This window comes from Aythya ferina (assembly GCF_964211825.1).
Source record: "Aythya ferina genome assembly, chromosome: 1".
Classification (NCBI taxonomy): Eukaryota; Metazoa; Chordata; class Aves; order Anseriformes; family Anatidae; genus Aythya; species Aythya ferina.
The window spans coordinates 204704809-204726635 of record NC_140296.1 but is presented as its reverse complement, the minus strand read 5'-3'; the positions used below and the strand labels follow the sequence as shown (position 1 = coordinate 204726635).

Genomic DNA, 21827 nt, shown 5'->3' with positions numbered 1-21827 from the left:
CACCTGTAACCCCATGTGCCTGGCCAGGGAAGACCCATGTGCCTGGCCACCTGTAACAAGGATTGTGCAGTCAGCACTTAGCAAAGAGCTTGGCTGGCAGGATTCAAGGTGGCAGGACTCCATCCTCCAGGTGCTCTGTGGGGCCATACAAGGCCAAACCTTCTCTTGGTACAGAAGCAACCGTGAAAAGGAGGAGGAGGAACAGGGAACAGGTGGATGTCTTGAATGGGATGATGTATTTCCAAGGCACAAGGATGGGGTGTTGGTGATACACTCACCAAATTAGAGCAGCTGTTCGAAGTCCATGTAGCTTTCACCACCCCAGTTAAAACCTGGGCGATTTTAAGAGACTGAGTGGAGCAAGAAAGCTCCTTTAGACTTTATTATTGCTAATAATGAAGCCTTTAGACTTTATTATTGCTAATAATTAGGCAGCCCCTTTATTCTCTCTCCTCCAAATTGCCCAGCGGAACTCTCTTTTAGACAATGCTGTCTTGGCTGTGCAGTGGGTGAAGAGCAGTCTTGTGGTGATGGCCCAAGGGAGGGAGGGGACCTGGTACTCAGTTTGCTTTGTGCTTGGCTGTGTGCCCTTCGTAGATGTGGCTCTGAAGGCTGGCAAACCGCAGCTCCTACATCTGTACTCCAAGCTGGGCTGGCATGTGGCAGCTTTGATCTGGTAGCCACAGAGAGCCTGTTCAAACAGGCCTGCTCTGAACCAGCGTCTCCCTGAAAGGATGCTAATGTCAGACCAGAGCTGGTTTCTTCCTGGCAAACTTGAAGAGCTGCAAAAGAGCTCAGCATCCATCTGGACTTGTCCCTGTAGGCAGGTCCCTGACCTTCTCCAGAATTCAGTCCCTCATCCAGAAGACCGGGAGAATAATCCTTCTCCCGTCCTGTCTTAGCAAATATACAACTGGGTCAAAGTTGGCAGTGCAAACAGTAATGTTGCTTGATGATTCTACCATTAGCCTTCTGCACCGCTCTGGCTTCCAGTGAATTCCTGTGCTGCACCATGGGGCACACGTGTGTGTAGCAGAGGTTAAGAGGGCACTGATTTGTTATTCTGCTATGTGATTTCTGTTCTTTCTACCAGGATCTTTTCTTTCAGGAGGGCTCCCTTTGTGCTGGCTGTAAGTAGAGAGCTCAGAGACGAGAAAAGGAGGATTAGCAATTAAATATGCTCTGATGATGGCATGGTTGTGAAGGAGGGAGGAGGAAGGAATACTCCATAGTAACGTACTTTTGTTTTCTTTTCTCTTTGCTTGTAGGACAAAATCTGCCAGGGAATTGGTGTTTTGAAGACACTTACAGCTTTCAGTCTTTGTTCCCTTGGGAATACAAATCTTTCTAAACATGTCACCAGCCATGTGGAAGTGGACTTGCCTGATTTCTCACCTCCTGTTATCTGCCACGGTGTCGCCTCTTGGTAGGCAGCAGCCACCCCTCCCAAAGAGGCCCTTCATCACTTTCACCGGAGACCAAGCAGAGGGGAACTTCAACCACTTGGTTGTTGATGAAAGAACTGGGCACATTTACCTGGGAGCTGTCAACAGGATCTACAAACTCTCCAGTGACCTGAAGGTCCTGGTGACCCACCAGACTGGTCCCGATGAAGATAATCCCAAGTGTTATCCTCCCAGGATAGTCCAAACCTGCAATGAACCCTTGACACCCACTAACAACATCAACAAAATGCTCCTCATAGACTACAAGGAGAATCGATTGATAGCCTGTGGGAGCCTTTACCAGGGCATTTGTAAGCTTTTGAGGCTGGATGACCTCTTCAAGCTGGGCGAGCCCTTCCACAAGAAGGAGCATTACCTCTCCGGTGTCAACGAGAGTGGCTCTGTTTTTGGAGTCATCGTTTCTTACAGCAACATGGATGACAAGTTGTTCATTGCCACTGCTGTGGATGGCAAGCCTGAGTATTTCCCCACTATTTCCAGCAGAAAGCTAACCAAGAACTCTGAGGCAGATGGGATGTTTGCATACGTTTTCCACGATGAGTTTGTGGCCTCCATGATTAAAATCCCCTCAGACACCTTTACCATCATACCTGACTTTGATATCTACTACATCTATGGCTTCAGCAGCGGAAACTTTGTCTATTTCCTAACTCTGCAGCCTGAGATGATCTCACCACCTGGCTCCACCACAAAGGAGCAGGTCTATACCTCTAAGCTGGTCCGTTTGTGCAAGGAGGACACAGCTTTTAACTCCTATGTCGAGGTGCCCATTGGTTGTGAGAAGAATGGGGTTGAGTACCGGTTGCTCCAGGCGGCCTACTTGTCCAAGGCTGGAGCCATTTTGGCGAGGTCTTTGGGTGTAGGCCCTGAGGATGATATCCTCTTCACAGTCTTCTCCAAGGGGCAGAAAAGGAAGATGAAGTCCTTGGATGAGTCCGCTCTTTGCATCTTTGTCCTGAAAAAGATCAACGATCGCATCAAGGACAGGCTGCAGTCCTGCTACAGGGGAGAGGGGACGTTAGATCTGGCCTGGCTCAAAGTCAAGGATATTCCCTGTAGCAGTGCGGTAAGTCAAGCCTCTACCCACCCGAGTTTAACCTCCTCATGTGCTCACAGAGCTTAAAGTGTGGCTCAGTGGCTAGAGCGAGGAACTGAAGCTGCCTTGTCCCAGTCCTGGCTCTGCCTCTGGCTCACCAGACCACCTACTTTAACCACTCCATGCCTCAGTTTGCCATGGAAGAGCTGGGGAATGTATCACTTTCTGACCTTCCCAGCAATCTTATGTTTTTTGACAGATTATGCTAAGGGACCTTAAAATCTTTAAAAGGAATTGGTCTGTTGTTGTTATTTCACTGTGCAATTCATCAGGGGTGAAATCACGTTTCCTTCTGCAGTTTTGGCTCAAGCCTAAACCGAAACAGTACTTAGATAAAGTCAGCTGCTTGTGCTGGTTTCTGTGTCTGATGGTGGAATTTTATCTCTCTGGGCTAGAGTTGGAGCAGGATTTGTTCCCGGAGCTTTGTGAAGCCAGGGCTTCATTTCTTCTGTGTCTGAGGAGCGCTGGTCATTAACCATCAAAGTCCCTCGTCTTCCTGTTTCTAGCCAGCTCTGCAGTGTCTGTGCACTGAAAAATTAAGGCCTGGCTACAGATCAAGGATTAAATGCTGCAAGATTGAAGTGCAGGTCTGGGGAAGAGGTTGGTCTACCTGACCTACAAATGGTCTTAAGAAATTGTCTTGGTTTATTCCACCAGTTCAGTGAAGTGTCATTGCGGAAATCTGCCTCAGCCCTGGCAGTATGCGGCTGGCTTTGATACCATGCGCAGAAATCAGCATTATAGCCAGCACTGCACCCCGGCTGCTGCACTAACCGCCTCTCTGGGCTTTGATTTCCTTCCTTAATTAGCTCTTTCAAGTAAGAGGCAAGTTTAAGACTGAGCAAAGGGAATATGGAGAAACACCAGGGTGCTTTCCTGCCCAAATCATCTCATGGCAGAGTCAGGGCTTGGGATACAGGATCACTCATGCTGTCCTTTGTACTCAAGCATTCTTTGCTGGGGGATCCCTGCTGTTGCTCCTTTATAGGACAAGGACACGCTAAGAGGAAGGCAGATGGAAATTTCATTGCAGGGAGATCGATTCTGCCTTACCCTGTCCTAATTCCTCTCTGTACCAGCACCCTCAGCGTCATTGCACAACACTGCAGTGCTCTCACACTCCTACACTGAAGGTGCAGAGGGACAAACCCTTTCATTTTAGTGGGATTTCTTCTGTCTAGGCCTGTGCCAGTAGTGAAACTCCCTGTGCAGCATTGCACAGGGAGAAAGTCTTGTGCCCGGATCCGGCTTTGATTATTATTTATTTATTTATTTTTGTTTAGCCTCAAGGCTGCTGCACATTCAAAAAACTGCCTTTAGATTTAGGCTGGGAGCTTCCCACTGGAGTCACTTTCCTGGGCTCTTAAGCCTCTCCTTGTATTTGCAAATCTGCTCTGCTCATGCTCCATGCTAATGCTTGCAACACAGGACCTGTCAAATCGAGAATTTTGAAACCCATCAATCACATGGCTTCTGTGGCTTTAGAAAGAGGAAAAAGGGCCAACAGCTTTCCTGTGTCCCTTGGGGTGAATCCTGGATAAATCAGGCTGAATTTGGAGGGACAGCGCTGCAGAGACTGGGGAGAGGACAAGGAATCAGGGACTGAGTGACACAGTAGGGAAAATTGTAAGAGCATCTTTGTGACTGTGAATCAGAGATACTAATTCCTCACAGCTGGAAAAGGAGCCTGGAGATCCTTGGAGAAAAAAACAGGGGTCTGAAAAGGTAACTAAACGGGCTGTGCTATCCTTAAATGAGTCTACTTAGAGCTGCTGGCAAGCCCTGCTTGAGATCAGCTGTGCTGCCCGAGGGACGAGGTATTAGTGACTTGGCTGCTGTAAGGATTGCAGAGTCCAGCCGCTAAGCTTGGAAAATATTTGGTGGTTGGAGAAGTATCTTGGAGCCTGGGCATATGTCCGTGAGGACCTCGTCTCCTTTGCTGATGTCCTGCTTGCTAGCCAGCCACCAGTACTGCTGCTCTGCCTTTTAGAACATGGATTTGCAGCAGCTATAAAACCAATTACAAAGCTACCAGTGTGATTTTTCCTTTTTATTTATTTATTTATTTTTTCTGTAGATATCAAATGTGTCTCTGCTGGTGCAGGCTCAACCTGCCTGTGAACCTGAAGTTCAGTTCTGCTGCCCTGCTTCCAGCAGCCAAAATCCTGCATGTGAATAGTTACAGCTGGTACACTGGGCAGGGAGCAGATGGGTGGAAAGAAACTGTGGGATACCCCCACTGAGCGTCGCAGAGAAATACTCTTAGAGGACATATTCCAGCCCTTCTCTGAGATACTAACTCTAAGACTGTGGATTATGGAGCTGGGCTCATCACTGTCCTCACATCTTGATGCACGGTCAGGCCTGACCTGTGAAAAACCAGAGGTGAATACACAATCCTTGATGCTCGTTCCTCTCCTATCCTTCTGCCACAGCTGTCCTCCTCTTAATCTTCAGCATAGATCAGGAAAAATAGATGGATTTTTATGTCTGGGCAGTTGATTTGCAAATTGGTGATGTTCACCAAGGTGATGAATAGTTTCAGGTAATACCTCTGGTTTTCCTCTCTGCCTGTACCTTGCAAATGCAGGATAATAGCTTATATTTAAACAGCACACTTGACCCCAAATGCTTAGAAATTCATATAACCAGAGAAAAATGAAGCTGGGAAAAAAAAAAAGAGTCTTATGAGGTCATCTGATTTGCCCTTCTGCCTTACTTATAACATTTCTGACAGATGTTTGTCTCACCTGTTCTTAACCTCCAGCAATGGAGGCTCCCCTCTCTCCCTACATGATCTGTCTTTGCTGGTAGGGAGCTTTCCCTCACATCTAATCTAAATCTCCTTTCCTGATACTGAAGCCATTACTACTTATATAGCCCCTGAGAGCACTTTTGTTCCCTTTGACTATCTACCAAAAGCGTTGTGTGCCACCAAAATGCAACCACTTTTGCGGTGCAGTGCGGTGCATCGGTCTGTGGAGCAGAGGGAGTGAGGCTGTACAGATTCTCAAGGTGTTGGCAGAAGGTAGGGCTGGTCTAGAGGGAAAAAATGCTCATAAAGGCAGAAAACAATCTTTATGTCGGGTAAAGAAGATTGGGGTTCGAATGCACATCATAAACTTTGTAACTAACCATTGATGGAAATGCTGAATTTGTTTAGAAACATAAAAAAAGGTAGTTTGGGAGGAAGATGGAGGTGTGAATGGACCATTTCTGGGGGAAGGGATGAACTGAAGGGACCAGCTGCTGGCTTAGGAGCTGGTTGCAACCCAGGGCTGTAACCTGGGGAGATCCCAGCGTCCTCGCCAGCTTGATCTGCCTCCCAGAATCACCCGCCGCTCTGCAGCCTAACAGACTGCAGTCCCTGAAATGAAAAGGTGTCACCTCCACCGCTGCAGCTCTTACCGGATACACAGTGCAAATATCTGCCCAAGATAATCAAATTGTCTGTCCCCAACTATCGCCTGGTTTCTGCCTTTCGCCGGTATTTTCTTTTCCTTTTGGCAGGAAATGGAGTTTGACTGCTTAAATTACTGTATTCAATCTCTTCCTGTTTTTCATGGCAGCGTTGTCAGGTGGGAGAGAGCAGAAATGTTTTTTTGAAGCTGACCAGCTAACAAAAGGCGTTGTGCAAAGAGCTGGGCAATATTTTTCCACCACTTTGCTAACAGAGGGCAGGGGAGGTGGGGCACTTGGGACTCAAGTCATTGTCTGACAAGTAACTCAGCCATGAAGGCTTCCCCTTCTGATGCTTCAAGCCACATTTAAATCATCAGCTCTCCAAAATATCCTTGTGGTTACCACTGCCTGGATCCCTGAGAGGTCTGCATCTCCTCCGTATGTCTGTTCCTCACGTGGACTCTGCTCTCCTACTCCTTCCTGCTTCCCTCTTTCCCCCTGCCCATTCTAGATGTTGAGACTGATCCATGCTCTGTACCACCAGGTCAGGAAGAGCCATTTCTAGCTCGAGTGCATATGGTATAAAGCACAATTTGACTCCTGGAGAGGCTGCTGTTGATGATGGAGTGGCCATAATTTTCCTACAGAAAATGTGTGTCATTATTTTCATCTCCAGCAACACACAGGTCTGACAGAGCACTTCTGAGACACCAAGCTGGGGAGAGCATTACCCCTGTTTTACAGGAGGGGCAGCTAAGGCACAGGAAAACGTGACTTGCAGCTCATTTACAGCTCAGGGACTCCCGGATCCAAGTGTTGTGCCCGATGTTCCCAACTGTTGCAGGGACAGGGAATCACATCCTTGCTACTGCATTCCTCTCTATCATGGGGAACAGCAAAATAGAGTCATTTAAAAAGGACATGGGATGGAGTTGCTGGAAAAAAAGTCTCTTTCAAAGGAAAAAAGAATCACTTTATCAACCAAAAGGCAGGGGTTATCATCTCTTTCTATCATTCCCCCTACAATTTCCCTTAGAAGGAAAAGGTTGGGGAAAAAAAGGAATGTTAACGCTTGCTTAGCCCTAAGGGAGAGGAGCATGTGGAAGGTGGTCCACGCGGTGCTGCTGCCTTGACATTTTGCACACACAGCGTGTGCTTGTTTCTCCTGGTGGGGCTGGCCATGGCATGAGCCTGCCGCTTTCCCTGGGGAATGACTCAGAGTCACAGGAACGAGCTATCGGTTTCATGAGACCTCAGAGCGCCGCTGCTTGCCAGCAGGGCTATCCAAAGTGAATCTCTGCGAGGTCAATGCCACTCATGCTTGTACAATAGGGACTTTTGTTCATCTCAACTGGATATACCATGCATAAAAGCTTTGCAGGCGCTCCTTTAGCCCAAATCACACAGGCTTATGTTCCTGATCCAAAGGGCTCGTAGTCAGTTGAGGACCACTTTTTGGCCAACTTTTAATGGTGTTTTCCTCTTCTTCCTCTGTAAAGAAGAGCAGGAATCCGAAAAAAAAGTGACAGGGAGCAGCCTGTGCAGAAGCAGTAGCCTCAGAAATAGGGAAATGCCTCTCTGGGAATGCTCACTGGAGACGCTGAGACGGAGCAAACAGGCTGTGCCTGCCAGCTCTCTATTTGTATAATTGGTCACATCAGTTTGTGTTGGATGGCAGCGTGTGTGTGCAGCATGTGCTGGAGGGACTTGCTGGGCCAAGCACTTCGAGAAGAGATGACCAGCACCCTCTGCCAGCGCTGGGAGCCTGAGTGGATGGAGGGTTTTACTGGGGATGTCACTTGGACAAGGGGTAGGGTGCTGGCTTAGGATTTCTGCAGCTGAGCTCTGTGATTTGCACATCTCCCCCGTTAACCCTCCTCCCTCCCCTTTCTCCATCCCTTCACGGCCTGACTGTTGTCTCTCCGACAAAGCTGGCCATGCTCTGGGGTGAAAGACACTTTAATAGAGAGAAATGTCATATTATCTTGCTACGTGAGGCAGCTCAGGCGAAAGCAGAGCAGGGAGCTCGCTCCAGTGATGTGGCTGGTATTTCTCGTGATTGTTGTCAGTGGTGGAAGTGACCAGAGACATCTGAGGCCGTGCTCCTCAGGCTAATGGAGAGCAACCGAGTTCAAATCTCCACCGCTCTGAGCAAGGTCCTGGCCCCTCTGTAACCGGAATTAGGAAAGGCTCCCCACCTCTTCCACTGCGATGTGACCAGGCAGGCTCATTAATTAGTGCTAATTCATTGACGAGCAAGCCCAGCGTTTGTGGTGTGCCAGGGACACGATGGCTGAGACATAACGGAGTTGCAGGAGTGAAACCCTCCTGGTTTTCCAGTCGGTGTACGTAGCTGCAGCTGGATAGCTCGGGGTGAGCACTGGGACTTTTCCAGTATCCACATCCCAGTTCAGCCTGGGTGTAGCTGCTGGTAACATCCTGACCTCTGGATATCCTTAAAAGCCCACGCCTAGCATTTAGGTGGATGAACTAACCTGATGAAAACTCATTTTCAGGTGCTCCTTAGGCACCGCGTGGGTTCATCTTCATTTTTTCCTTGGCTGCAGTCCTTCCTCCCAAGTGCCACCTCTCTGCTTTCTGCCAGTGGGGATAAGGACATGTCCCTGCCTCTGCAGAGTGCTCTGCACTCCAGGCAGGAGAAATGGCTTCAGTGGCCCTAGGGGAGAGAAAAACAAAAACTCTTAAGCACCTACATAAACTGAAGCTTGCACTTAAGGGCTGTAAGCCAGGCCCTAATTGCACAGAGAGGATGATTGCCTTTAAGGCATTAAGTGTACTCCTCAGTATTAAACACCTGTCCTTGAAAGGATACCTCCAGATCAGAAATAACACTGCCTGTCATTAATTGTCTTATCACACCCCCTCCCTGCAAGCTCTCCTTCCAAAATGCTCATTGTTTGTGCTGCAATAAAAAAAATCAAGCTCGGAAAAAAGCTTCCGTGAAGCCGTCTATTTCCTTCCCAAACATAGGAGGAAATCCTCTGCCTTTAAGTGGCCGGGTGCCAAACCCGTGCGCGCTGCGCTCTTCCCTCCTGGCTCCTCGCGTCTGCTTGACCCTGCTCACACAAAATGTTCATTGAAGACGGAGCAGGGCCCAAGGCTGCTGACTCGCTGTTGTGTCTGAGATATTTCAGGCTCGGCTCCCTCCCCCAGCCATCAGTCCCATCTCCGGACCGCGCCGGCTCTGCCTCTGTGGCTCAGCATCATCTCTCAGCATCTCTCAGCATCCTCCGCTGGCCTCCAGGTAGATGCTTCTGCAGGAGAGCGAGGTGCCAGCTTCCACATCGCCGCCTGGGCCGTCTGCTTTGTGCTCCTCGATTGCCTTTATTTCTGGGAACCCATCTTTGCCGCTTCCCCTGCCAGCGACCCGGGCTGTTTTCTTCTGCGGTCGAGCCCTGCGGTCACACGTGGCTCAGCCTCGCGTTCTCAGAGGGCTCCATATGATCTCCTCGCGTTCGCTTCCGTGCCGGCTGATCAGCTATTTCACAAACCTGACCTCATATTGCCTCACCAGGAGATTGCCTCCCAGGCCAAGGGGAATGCTTACGCAACATTTGGGAAAAAAAAAAAAAAAAAAAGGAAAAAAAGCATCAAGCAAAACTCAGAAAAATCCTGCAAAGAGCCAGAAGCAAAGTGATTGCGTCTCCCTGCATGAGCCTGATGCTATTTAAGGCACCTCCGGACTGGGGGCAGCTGGGGTTCGTACAATAACCATTCTGTTGAGGAGGGGGTCACGGGTATGCTGGATTCAGCGTTGCTTTCCAGCCCAAATCCTGCACAGACCCCTTCTCACTGGCCTGATGTGAGTAGAGTTGTTGGGGTGAAAAACAGTGCAGGGTCTGTCTTCGTACTTGGGGAATCAGTGAAGAGTTTTAGCCTCTGGGAACAGTCTGATGCACACGTCTGCATTTATTTTATATTCCAGCACACACATGGCACAGGGCATTATTTTTGCCCCAGAAATATCTGTGTTTACCTGAATTGCACAGAAGCACGCGTCCACATTACATCAGGCAGCATTAATAGAGATGCTGGGAGTAGCCACTAAAAAAAATGGGGACAAGATATGATGATGGGGACAGGAAAGAGTGTTGTTCATACAGAGACGTGTCCAGGTCTCCTCTGACCATATTTCTGCCTGAGATGCTTCTAGCGTGGCATCTATGTGGCCATGCTGCAGTGGCATAGGCAGACTCTGGGTGATGTTAAAACAACTTTGGGACCAAACACGGTGTTTGTAGGGCCGGTGCAGACCTGGCTGGATAGATATGCCAAAATTCAGGATGGAGCTGGGTGTCATGCTCGCATCTACCTATGAACCATCCGTCTCTTCAGCTCTACTCCTTTGTGGAGGTAAATGTTAGGAAGCGGAGCAGTGCGGCCTCACTGTGCTTGCTGAAGTGCAAACCTTTATTGCATCTTTATTCTGGAGGTAGCAAACGCTCTCACATTGATCCCACCTGAGCGTGCACAGCGATGTTTGTGTGTGTGTGACACGTTGCATCGTTACCAGCATCCAGCGGAGACACGGGGTGCCAGAGCTTTCAGCAAGGTTTCAACTTGGAGACCTCTGGGACTGAGACCATGGGGACGTGGAGCTGAATAACAAAAGCTTCTGTTCTAGCTCTGCTGCTGTGATGTGTACGTGCTTTATAAAATAGCCATGAAATCCATAAGACCTAAACCCTGCCCTGTGCCACCAGCACCCAGTTGCTTAAATTTAGGAACAATACACTGTTTCATCCCTAGAGTTTTCTGCTTTATGGTGCAGATTCTGTGGAGATAATACTTAGAGTAGTTACAGAAGTACTTGAAGCACAGGATACCCAGAGATTTAAGTGGTAATGCCGCGGACAGACAGAGAGACCTCTGTTTCCTCCATGCAGTATTGGAGCTGGCATAGCTGATAGAGCATGTGGGTGACATTAGATCAGTAGGAACAACATCGTATTTTCCCTGTTTCAATGTCATTACCCCGTCATTGTCACCGGTCCAAAATATAATGGGATTTGTTCAGCTGATTTATCCTGTAAACAAGCAATATTAGCCAGGCGCGCATTCAGCCACAGACAGGGAGTGGGAGAGGCCGAGCAAGGCAGCGTGCAGAAGGGAATAATAAAAAACGTGCTGCTCCTAATGAGGGAATGACCCAGCACTCATCAGTGGGTCAGGGCTATTGGTCGGGATCCCGTGCCAAGAAACACAGGGCTGTAATTGTCATGGTGTCCCTGCTTCTGAGGGCCATCCGCCGCACAGGCCTGCTTTCAGCTGCAAAAAAAAAGAAAAAGAGTTGGGAGTTAATGGCTTGAGTGAATTTATACGTGGCTGACACGAGTGCTCTGAATTCCTCAGCTCCCCAGATCTGCACAGATAGAGGCAGCAAGTGGGAGATTTTTCTTGTCCGGTGCCTGCGTGATGTATTTTGTTGTTTCAAATGAGAACCAGGCTTATTTACATCCGTTTTCCACCAGATTATAGGACCAGAGACAAGGCGGTTCTCCCTGATACAGACGCGCAGCCTTCGACTCTCCATTATTTGGTGAGCACGCCGGGGTCTCTCGTACCCAACCCAGCAATTTCCCCATGCTGAAGAGCAACAACAGATACATGTTGTTCGTTACAACACTTAGCTTACCTTTGCAGGACCACAGTGAGGCTTAATTAATGCTTTTAGGCGGCTCTGGGAGAAGGTGTCGCCTGCATGCAAAGCAGCGTTGTCGTTTAATTTATCCAGCGCTGTTGGTGCGCGTGGCACTTTGCAGCCCAAATGATAATTTCGCCTGTGTAACAAAATAATAATTATAGTAATTGTGATTCAGCGGAGAATGTCTGGTGGTGCCAGCATAGGGGAGGCAGCTGGACTCTATCCGGCAAGGTGCTGGTGTGCGTCACTGGAATAGGAATGAGGGTGTCTGGCAGCTGCCAGAAATGCTCCGTCTCAGCCCAGGTTTAACCATTCTGTTACCAGCTAGTAGCAGGAGATATTGGGCCGGGGGTGAAGACGAACATAAGAGTTTAATGTGGGGAAGGTCTCCTTGCTGGGCATCTCTTTTCGGTGGACACAGCTAAGGGAAACGCAAGTTATGGCAAGGATGCTTGGGATTATGGAGGCAGAGCTGGCAGGGCACAGAGCTCAGTTCTCTTTCACCTCTTTCACCGCTGCTGTTGATGGAATTTGTTACACAGATCACCTTTGGCTTACCACGGAAATCCAATGTCCTTTAGGGGCAATTTTTCCCTCTCCCAAAGGCGTCCTTCTGCCTACACAGAACAACCCTTTTCACCCAGGATTTTCCCTCTGTGACATTTGCTCCCCGGCAGCACCAGGGGAAGTCAGTGCTGCTGTGTTTCAGGTGCATAACACAGCTTTGCAGCTGGAATATGTTCTTACAGGAGAGCTCTAGCAGCTTATTTGATCAATACTTCACTTCTGAAAAATCCCCAAATGTTTGTTTACCCAATAGACCATGGCAGTTTCAAAGACAGAGTCTCCACACTCAATAATCTCTTTTTTGGGGGCGCGTGAAATTTTTTAAGTGAATTTCTTCGAGCTCACGGAAAGCACCGAGCTGAGAGCTACAGAGATCATATTCCTCTGTTTATCCTTCAGTGCCTCATCCACACAATCCTCCAGCCTCTCAGCCAGCAGAGGGAAGTTTATGGGACTGCAGAGGAGCTCAGCTTCCTTTTACAGCCACATTTGCTGCTCTTTAGGTCCCATCCCTTCTTCCTGTTTGCAGACAGTTTCCCGCTTGGGAGGGAAGGAACCTCAGGGACCACACACCTCAGTGATCTGGTTTTCACCCCAGCTGCATGGCTTGGCGTGCTAATACTGAGGTTTGGAATTGTAATGCCAGATTTTTATTTTTATTTTTATTTTTTTGGAGGAGGTGGAAATGATTTGCGAAAGAGAGATTTGGCTGACACAGCGATGATGAATGGGATGTGGGGTGTGAAGGCTTCCATGAATGGGAGCGTTTGGGATATCTCAGTTTGACAGCCTGCGTTGCTGCTGGAGGTACTGCCCCTCTTCCCTGCCTACATCACTTGCTTGGGCTCTAACCAAGGCTCTGAATTATGCCTTAACTTACAATATCAAAACAGAGAGAGTGTAAATATCCCACAGAAACATATTCCCACGTATCTGAGTTGGTTCCACACCTCATCTTGTTTATCTTGACACAGAGTGACTATTTTTCATGGCAGACACTTGGAATTGAAGTTGATGAAGGACCTGAAGGATATAGCGGAGGTCACATCAGTACACCATCTGCCAGTAACACGGATTGATTAACCTGGTGGTGTTTTCAGGCTGGATTTTTAATTGCACCTTCGCTCGTAATGCTAGGAGTGTCTTCTCTGCAAGTGGCCAAGAAGCAAATATGTCATTTTGCTGAGGACAGTATTGGCCTGGGGGCCCGAAAATGAAATATACGTGATGTAACAAAAGCACATAGTCAGTCTTAGTTTTCTCCTTTAGAGGACATGAACTGTTTCCTTCTGATAGCCTGCTGCTGCTTCCAGAGCAGAAATCCTGCTGCTGACCAGACCCATGCCTGCGGTAAGGCAATGTTCACAGCAAAAGTGAGAATATGAGTTGAGGAACATGCCACGGGCTGAAAAGCATCTGCACCTGCTGCTCACTGGTCCTGTGGCTGCGACACAGCTGTGGTCTGCGTCTCCAGGGTCTGCAGCAAGAAATAAGAAAAGCCAACTTACTGCCAGCGTTGCTTAAATTTTGCAGTATTGGGGTCTAGAGTATATTTAGGGGTTCACTGATCAATGGATATTGTACACATCTTTTGGCACAGTAATCATGCAGAAATTCAGAACTAGGAGATGCTAAATTAATAGCCACTGTTGCTTCTTAGCAATAATCACTGAGCTCTGCCGAGCAAAAGGCCTGAAGACTACAAAAACCTGTTGGTCCCCATAAGAAAGGCAGCCTCCTCTTCAGGAAATTGCAAATTTTACGATGTGGAGGTAGATGGCAGAGGCTGTTGGGAAGCCTTATGCTAACAGTCCAGCAGGAACATAAATGCAGACATAACAAGTCTGTACCACATTAAGATTCTGCAGCACTCTGGAAACTTGACACCAGCCCTTGAACTGATGCTTAAACTACAGACCCCAAAACCAAACGCTGGTACAAGTTCTAGTTAATTTGAGCAACTTTTCCCCGGTCTTGTGTTCCTGAATGATATCTAAGTGAAAACCTCTTAGCATAGTGGGTACAATTTCCCTGTAATTGGTAAAGTTACTGTAACTGCACTGTCATTTGTATATGGTGACATGTAATTGCGTGGTAACCACTGCTGTGGTTGCACAAGTGAAAAGCAGCGTGCAATTATAACATATTTCCAAATGCTGGCTCTTTATCCAGCTTCCATTATATCACTAAGCACCCTAGGGAAATGGCACTGGATATTTTTGTATGTCGTTAGACTGCGGGCTAACTGCTGAAGAGTGGGTTTGTTGGTGAGCTGTGCTGTCTTTGGTCGGTGGCCCAGGGTTCCCATCTTTTTGCCCACAAAATTTCCCCAGGCCTTGAATTGCAGATGACAAAGGTCTATAGCTGTTGGTGGTCACTGGGCAAGCCCACATTTTTTTTTCCTCACCCAGTGTCAGGAATGCATGTGATGGGAGGGCAGTAACAGGCATCAAATTATGTGAATGATGTGGCACGAGGTGAGTGTCAGAGGAGCTGTCTCCATCCTGCGCCAGGACCTCATGGCTAGACACTGGTAGCCACTGCCTGTAATTTGGTGGTCCTGCCACAGTTCACAGCACAGAACGTGGGGAGAAGGCTGGATGAGCCAAGTCCACGTGTCCCAGTGGTGTCAGAAGGGAGAGCTAGAGGTCAGAAGCAGAGATCCTGCTAAGAATACAGGAGGTCAGAGGCAGATCCAATGCAGCTTAAGGGTACTGAAAATTCCTGGCAACAGATTTCCCTAGGACGTCCATCTCTCTAGAGTTTTAAATATATTGTGGAGCAGGACACGTGTCCATCCTCATCAGGAAGCTCAGTCCTTGCTGTTGAGAAGATCATGCACACGGGTGATGAAGAGACCCTGGGACCTTGCAAAGATTCAACTGCATATTGCTGTTAATTTCTTACTGTTCTTGGCTCCCTGGCTCTGCTGGCAACACATGCAGCTGTAATGTATGCATTCCCTCCATCACCTGGAGTAGCCAAGCCTGAGATAACAAGAGTGAGAAGCCAAGTACCTGCCACTGTATGAAGACAAGGCTATTAGGCATTAGCTGTAAATCAAAGGCGAGAGACTTGGCCATTGGGACAGCCTTTATCCCCGGTGAGTCTGGGGAATTGCTTTGGAGCCTGCTGAGATATCTGGAAAAAGGCCCTCGTGCTTTGATAGGGAAGGAAGATTTTACCCGAGTGAAAGCAAGGAGGAACGAGGGATGGCTAATCCTTTACCGAAGCCTTTCCCAAAATATGGATTAGGCTGTATTTGATTACCAGGGGCTCTTTCGGAGGCAAATTCCTAAAGCAGATGTTTAAGGGACACCTGCAGATCAGTAGGAGCACTATTTGCACTGTTCCCCGAATACCTTGCACTTCAGCCTGTAGTGCAATTCCCAGCGCTTCTGCTGGGCAATCAGATGAGATCAATGAGGGAGGTGTTGTAATCAGAGCTCTAACCCTTCTGCTGAGTTTGGGGGTTTTGGGGAGTCGGTGAATCTCTAGAGACCTAAGCCAGCATGAGCCTTGTAAAACCATCCTCTTCAGGAGGGTTTGGATGCGTTCATTATATATTTGATAGGCTTAATCCTGGAGAAGGCAGATGCCTGCCAGGATCCTCCTGTAAATCAGGGCCATTCTTTGCACATCCTTCCTATTTCACTGGCGAACGTGACACTTGGCCACGGTGTCACTGCTGCAGATGAAACCTCTGCTTGCCGATGCAGGGAGCAGTGGCAGGAGCAGACAGCAGCCTCTCACCAGCTGGCTCCCCACTGCGCATCAGCGTGAGATGGAGAGGCAGCTGGTGGGACTCGGGAGGGCATTTATGCCCTGGGAGCTGCCAATCACTCTCACATGAAGATATTTTGGATATGTAAAGCACCTAATAAACCTGTGTTTAGCAGCTTCCCTGGGGCAGAGGGGCAGTGAGTAATATTCCCTCACTGGCAGGTGGAACGTGATGCAGGATGCTGGTTTGACTCCATTCCAGCATCTCAACCACAAGGCCCCCCCCTTCCTTTCTGAGTTACCTACAGACCACACTGTGAATTTCTGGGTTAGATTTAACTGCTCAAGATGCAAGAATTGCTGATTGCTTTCCTGCCTCTTTAGATCTTCCCTTTGCCCCTCCCTGATATCCCAGCTGGCGTGCCAGCAGTGTTGTGAGCAGAGTGAATTCATGTCCTCACCTCCGCTTTCATTCTGGAAAGTCGTTAACGTGAAATTGCCAAGCAGAGAAGCTCCAGAGAGTTTAACGTGGCTACTTTATATTGCTGTTAGGAGTGTCTGGAATTGAAAATAAACCTGCGCTTGCAACTCCTGACCCTTTCATCATAAATCCAAATTTCCTTACGTGTTTCTCTTTGCTGAAGAAGATGACTGTATTTCTGCCTTTACAAAGATGTTGTGCGTGCAGCTGAGAGCCCCAGCTGCACAGAAGTTAGCTGATGTTTATTTGTAGGGTTTAACTCACTGGTATTTTTTTTTATTTTATTGTTGTAGATGATCCCCTGAGGAAATAATCCCAATGTGTTAAATGAAAATTGTTTTCATGCAATGTGTGACTTGCTGGCCTTACTCTTCCTCCAAGCTCCTTCTTGGGGGACTGTTGTCTACTTTCAAACTGTAACTGTGCAATTGCTTCTCCAGCATCTGTGCAAGGGCACATGACTGTACAGCTTGGCCTGATCTGCCCTTAAACATCCCTTCACATCTCAGAGGTTAAGGTGCGCTGTGATGGTCCTAGCTCTCATCTGAACCTCATCTTTTTAATGCACTGATTTCACTCTTCAAACTTGTTTTGGTGTTTGGATGTGTCCTTCTGTAAATGATCTCAGGGGAGTGAGATGAAATCAGTGGGCTTAAAGTTAGTTCTGTGCCTGTAGGTGGGAAAAGCTTGATTTCAGCCCTGTTAAGGTTAGGTCTGACTTCAGCTGGAGCTGGGCCCAATCTGTTGGAGGAGGAACTAACCTGTGGCAATTGGATTAATTAAGCCTCAACAGGCTGGGGATGTGCTGTAGATCAACTACAGGTTATTGTGTTTGATGCTGGGATTTCTGGGTCTGTATCCTCTTAGGGTTTTGCAGGCTGATAAGAGCTTATTCTGGCTGTGTAAGCTCTGATATGCATCCACAGCAGTCATGCTCTAGCTAACACATCCCTGCTGTTGATAGAGTGCACTGCAGAGGACTCAATGCTGTATTCTTTCAGCCACACAAGCTCAGACCTGTCTGGATGCCTGGAGAACAAGCAGAAGTAGCTTGCATCTCCCTGAAAAATAATGCAGGAAACTCCTGTCTGAGATACAATGTCCTGGGTCATGCAGGAAGGTAGAGCAGATGATTGCAGGGCCTGTTTTGGTCTCTAAATTACTTTGGGCTGTGCTGTTGGGGGGTAGCATACAATCATAGAATGCTTTGGATTGGAAGGGACTTAAAGATCTTCTGATGTCTCTGCATTCCTCCGAAGCTATCTGTCCTTGCTTCTACCCTCTGTAGGCATCCTCTCTCTGTTTTAATTTGTCCAGGAGCTCCTTGTTCATCCATGCAGGCCTCCTGGTGTTTTTGTCTGACTTCCTCTTTGTTGGGAAGTATGATCCTTGAATATTAACTAGCTTTTTGGGCCCCTCTTCCAGGGCTTTGTCCCTTAGTACTCTTCCAAGCAGATCCCTGAAGAGGGTAAAGTCTGCTCTCCCAAATCCCAGGGTAGTGAGCTTACTGTGCCCTTGAGATCCTAAACTGCACCATGTCATGGTCACTGCATCCAAGGCTGCCCTTGAGGTTCATATTCTCCACCAGTCCCTCCTTGTTGGTGAGAATGAGATCCAACATAGCACCTCTTCTCGTTAGCTCCTCTATAACTTGGAGAAGAAAGTTACCAGCGCATTTCAGGAACCTCCTGGATTGTCTGTGCCCTGCTGTGCTGTCCCTCCAACAGATATCAGGGTGGTTCAAGTCTCACATGAAGACCAGGGCTTGCAAACTTGAGGCTGTTTCTATCTGTCTATAAAAGGCCTCATCTGCTTGGTCTTCCTGACCAGGTGGCCTGTAGCAGACCACCACTACAATGTCCCCTTTCCCTACCTTCCCTTTAATCTTGACCCATCAGTTCTCTGCCAATTCCTCATCCATCCCCAGGCAGAGCTCCTCGTGCTCCAGCTGCTCATTGACATAGAGGGCAATGTCCCCTTCTTTCCTAAATGTCCACTTCTTTCCTGCCTGTCTTTCCTAAAGAGCTTGTGTCCAGCCATCCTAACACTGCAGTCATGGAAGCAATCCCACCATGACTACAATGCCAATGAAGTCATAGCCCTGCAGGCTATGACATCTCTAACTCCTCTTGTTTATTACTCCTGCTACCTGCATTTGGATAGAGACATTTGAGTGGGGACCCTGATGAAGCTGACTTCCCAGCTGGAGTGGCTGGAATTCCTTCGTGCTGCTCTTCAGGTGCTCTCCTGCTGGCCCACAACCCTTTTCCAGGCTCTGGGCATCTGTTGCTGACACTGGCAGCAAACTGGGAGGAGTGGGATGGATTGGGATTTTCCACAACTGTAGTTTAAAGCCCTCTTCACCAGCCTGGTAAGCCTATAACCAAAGATGTTTTAACCCTTCTCTGACAGGTGAACCCTATCAGCTCTCAGCAGACCAGGGTTCTTAAAGCAAGACCCATGGTCTAAGCAGGTGAACCCCTGGCTGTGGCACCAGTCCTGTAACCATCTGCTGGTTTGCCAGATTCAGCTGGCTCTTTCCCTTTGACTGAGAGAACTGATTTAAAAAACTACCTGTGCTTCTGAGTCCTTTCCTGCTGCTCCCAGGGCTCTGTAATCCCTCCTGGTGCTCCTCAGACTGCTTTTGGCTGCATCACTGGTGCCCATGGGAAACAGCAGCAGCAGATAACAGCCTTTAGGCTGTACGAGGCTTGGTGGTCTATTAGTGATAACCTTGATATGAGCCCCTGGTGAGCAGCAGACTTCCCTCAAGAGCAGCTCAGGTCAGCAGATGAGCACCTCTATACCTCTCACAGGAGAGTCTCCTGCTGCTATCACCCACAGCCTTTTCTTAGTGGGACTGGTTGTTCTGTGGGGAGCAGTTTTACTCAGCCCCAACCCCCTGCAACGGGTCTTTTCGGTCAGCAGAGGGGTGAAGTGCTTCTGTAAGGCCACCTCAGGCTGTAAGGGCACACCAGACCCCTGGGGGCAGGCCCTTCCTCCTGCTGCTCCCCATTGCTTTCAGCTTCCCCTCTGTGCTGTCATTGCCCAGCCCCCTTCCCTCCCCCCTGCGCATTCTTTTAGTGGTGCTGGGGGAATTTTGGGCTGTTTGGGCACAGGCTGCTGACTGCTAGGATCCATATAACTCCTCCTCAGCCTCCCTGCTGCTATGTGTCCTCCTCATGGCTTCCTACAGCTCGCCCACCAGCAGCAGGAGGTCCTGCACCTTTGGCAAGCAGGCAGGCATGCCACCAGCCCCTGCCCCAGGGGAAAGGTTGCTGCTGAGGGAGCAGGGACTCCATTACTACAACTAATGAGAGCTGCTGGTCTCTTGAGTGTCCTAGGGGCTCTGCTATGCTAGGGGGACCCCTAAGCCTGTGCCCACTCTGCTCTCCATTTTCACTGCTTGCTGGTGTCATCTGTGGTTTGAGGTGGACGTGCTGCACCCTAGGTAAGTTGTCTGCTGGTCCTATTGAGTTTTTCACTTTTGGTAGAGAAGAAAGCTGTTTTGTGTTTCTTATTTTCTTCCAGCACCATGGCAAAGCAGGGTTTTCCCTTGCCCCCTTTTCTGCCGTTTGTAGAAGGTGTGGGGATCTTTCGCTTTCAGTCTGAAATGATTTTTCCCTCAGCTTGTCAAGTGTTTCTGGGCAAACTGACTTCAAATCCTGGATTTTTCTCAAATCCTGCTTCAGTGGGATAATTCAGTTGGAAGGGACCTCAGGGGGTCACCCAGTCCAGCTTCCTGCTCAAAGCATGGTGCATCCTAGGCTTGGGGGACTTCTGGAGTCCTTTTGCAGTCACTTGCTCTGCCATGAGGTGATCCAGTGCATTCCAGGGTTGAAAGGATGGTTTGATCTTCGGCATACCTCCTTTCCTTGATTGTGGGGATGGTTTGTGCAACTGCTGTAGGCCACTTTTTAAGATTTCATGTGGTTGAAGCTAGGTGAGGTGGATCCCGTGCCAGGCGATGTGTCAGGTAGCAAACTGGGGAACAGAAGGCTGGTGACACTGCATCAGACCAACGTGCTGCTCCTCCACCTCGGTGTCCCACACCTCGCCGAAAAATCTGGGTAGTGTTGCTGCTTCTGACATCCTTGGTACTTCCCGAGTAATCAAGCTGTGGTTTTTATTTTTTTTTTTCTCCTTTTCTTCCCGAGCTACATAATAAAACTGGGCATGTTCTCATTATCCACAGAAACGCTTGACACCAGCAAGCCATGCTGTCATGGGGGTCTGCAGCATGGTGATCAGCGCGGTGGTGCTAGACCTCAGATGAATTTGGCCTTTGGATCTGGGATGCAGATTTATCTTAAATTTTGTGCTAGCATTGTAGACTAGCAATATCCTGTCTGCAGCTCATAAACGCTCTTGATCTGATCTGTAATTGCACTTTGAGATGGTGTTTTAGCTCTGAAAGGGCAGTCCTCAAACACTAATGACTTTTGCAGGCCAGAGCTCAGGCTAGCTCTTCCTTACTAATGGCTGTTTGAATTCCGTGTAGATTTTATTTGTTTATAAATATGTTTAGGACACATTATTTTTCCATTCAGCAAAAACATCTGTAATTATTTCCTGTAATTGCTGGGTGAGGACAAAATGAATCAACACTCAGGCTTTTGCTGCCTGTGTGAACTCAATCAAGGAGCAGCACATATTCTAGCCATGCTTCCCAGAAGATGTGATCTCAGATAAAGAAAATGGTCACAGCTCTTCTTTATCAATATAAGAAGATCAAGTAACTTTCTCGTAGACTGAATTATTGCTTTTCTAGGCCTTAGTCCAGCAAAAAAAAAAAATTAATCAGGTGCTTAGCTTCAGATATGTAAGTGGTCACACTGAAGTCAGTAAAGTCTAATTGCTTTGGCAATTGCATGCTGTAATATTTGGAACTTCATCTGTATTTGCGTTACTCTGTGGGACCTTCACACTGCCAACCTGTATTAATCTCACCTATTTTCCAGATCGTGCTGTGAGGTAGGATAGAAGAGTTGTCCACATTGTTCTGCTGTTGCTCTTCTGTAACTCCCTCAAGTTGAAGGCAACACCATCTTATTTGCTAATGTAGATTTAGCTCAGTGGTTTGTATTCTGGATCCCTGGGGAATGATGTGCAAACATTACTTTTGACAGACCTAGAAATGTTTAAAACTTTCAATGGACTTTGAGTGCTACCTAAAAGAGACTGGTAAAGTAGTATGAAAAATGCTTAAAATAATATATCCTGCTGGGCTGTCATTCAAGAGAAACAAGTTTCCAGTGCGCCTTCTGTCTGTAACTCATCATGCGACTCTGGACAATTTATTTCCACCTTTGTAATCCTCCAGTTCTGCCTTTGTCATCAATTTGTCAGTCTGCATAAATTATAGGCATGTTGCATAACGGTGGCCGCGGTTGGATGGATACTTTGCAGATAGCTAAAGAATTAGTG

The 21827-nt window shown here is 48.1% G+C and overlaps 1 protein-coding gene across 4 annotated transcripts in view; it reads left to right on the top strand.

Annotated features, from left to right (window-relative positions):
• The window catches only part of PLXNA4 (plexin A4), a 407281-nt gene that overhangs the window by 25458 nt on the left and 359996 nt on the right, over positions 1-21827 (top strand). For 3 of the 4 annotated variants that reach the window (XM_084518707.1, XM_084518708.1, XM_084518709.1), the window contains exon 2: positions 1269-2532. In XM_084518707.1, coding sequence (XP_084374833.1) covers positions 1354-2532 — 1179 coding nt within the window. In that variant the 5' untranslated portion in view covers positions 1269-1353. Of the gene's footprint in view, positions 1-1268; positions 2533-18877; positions 19852-21827 lie in introns of those variants that run through there. The other variant, XM_084518710.1, reaches the window with a different exon arrangement.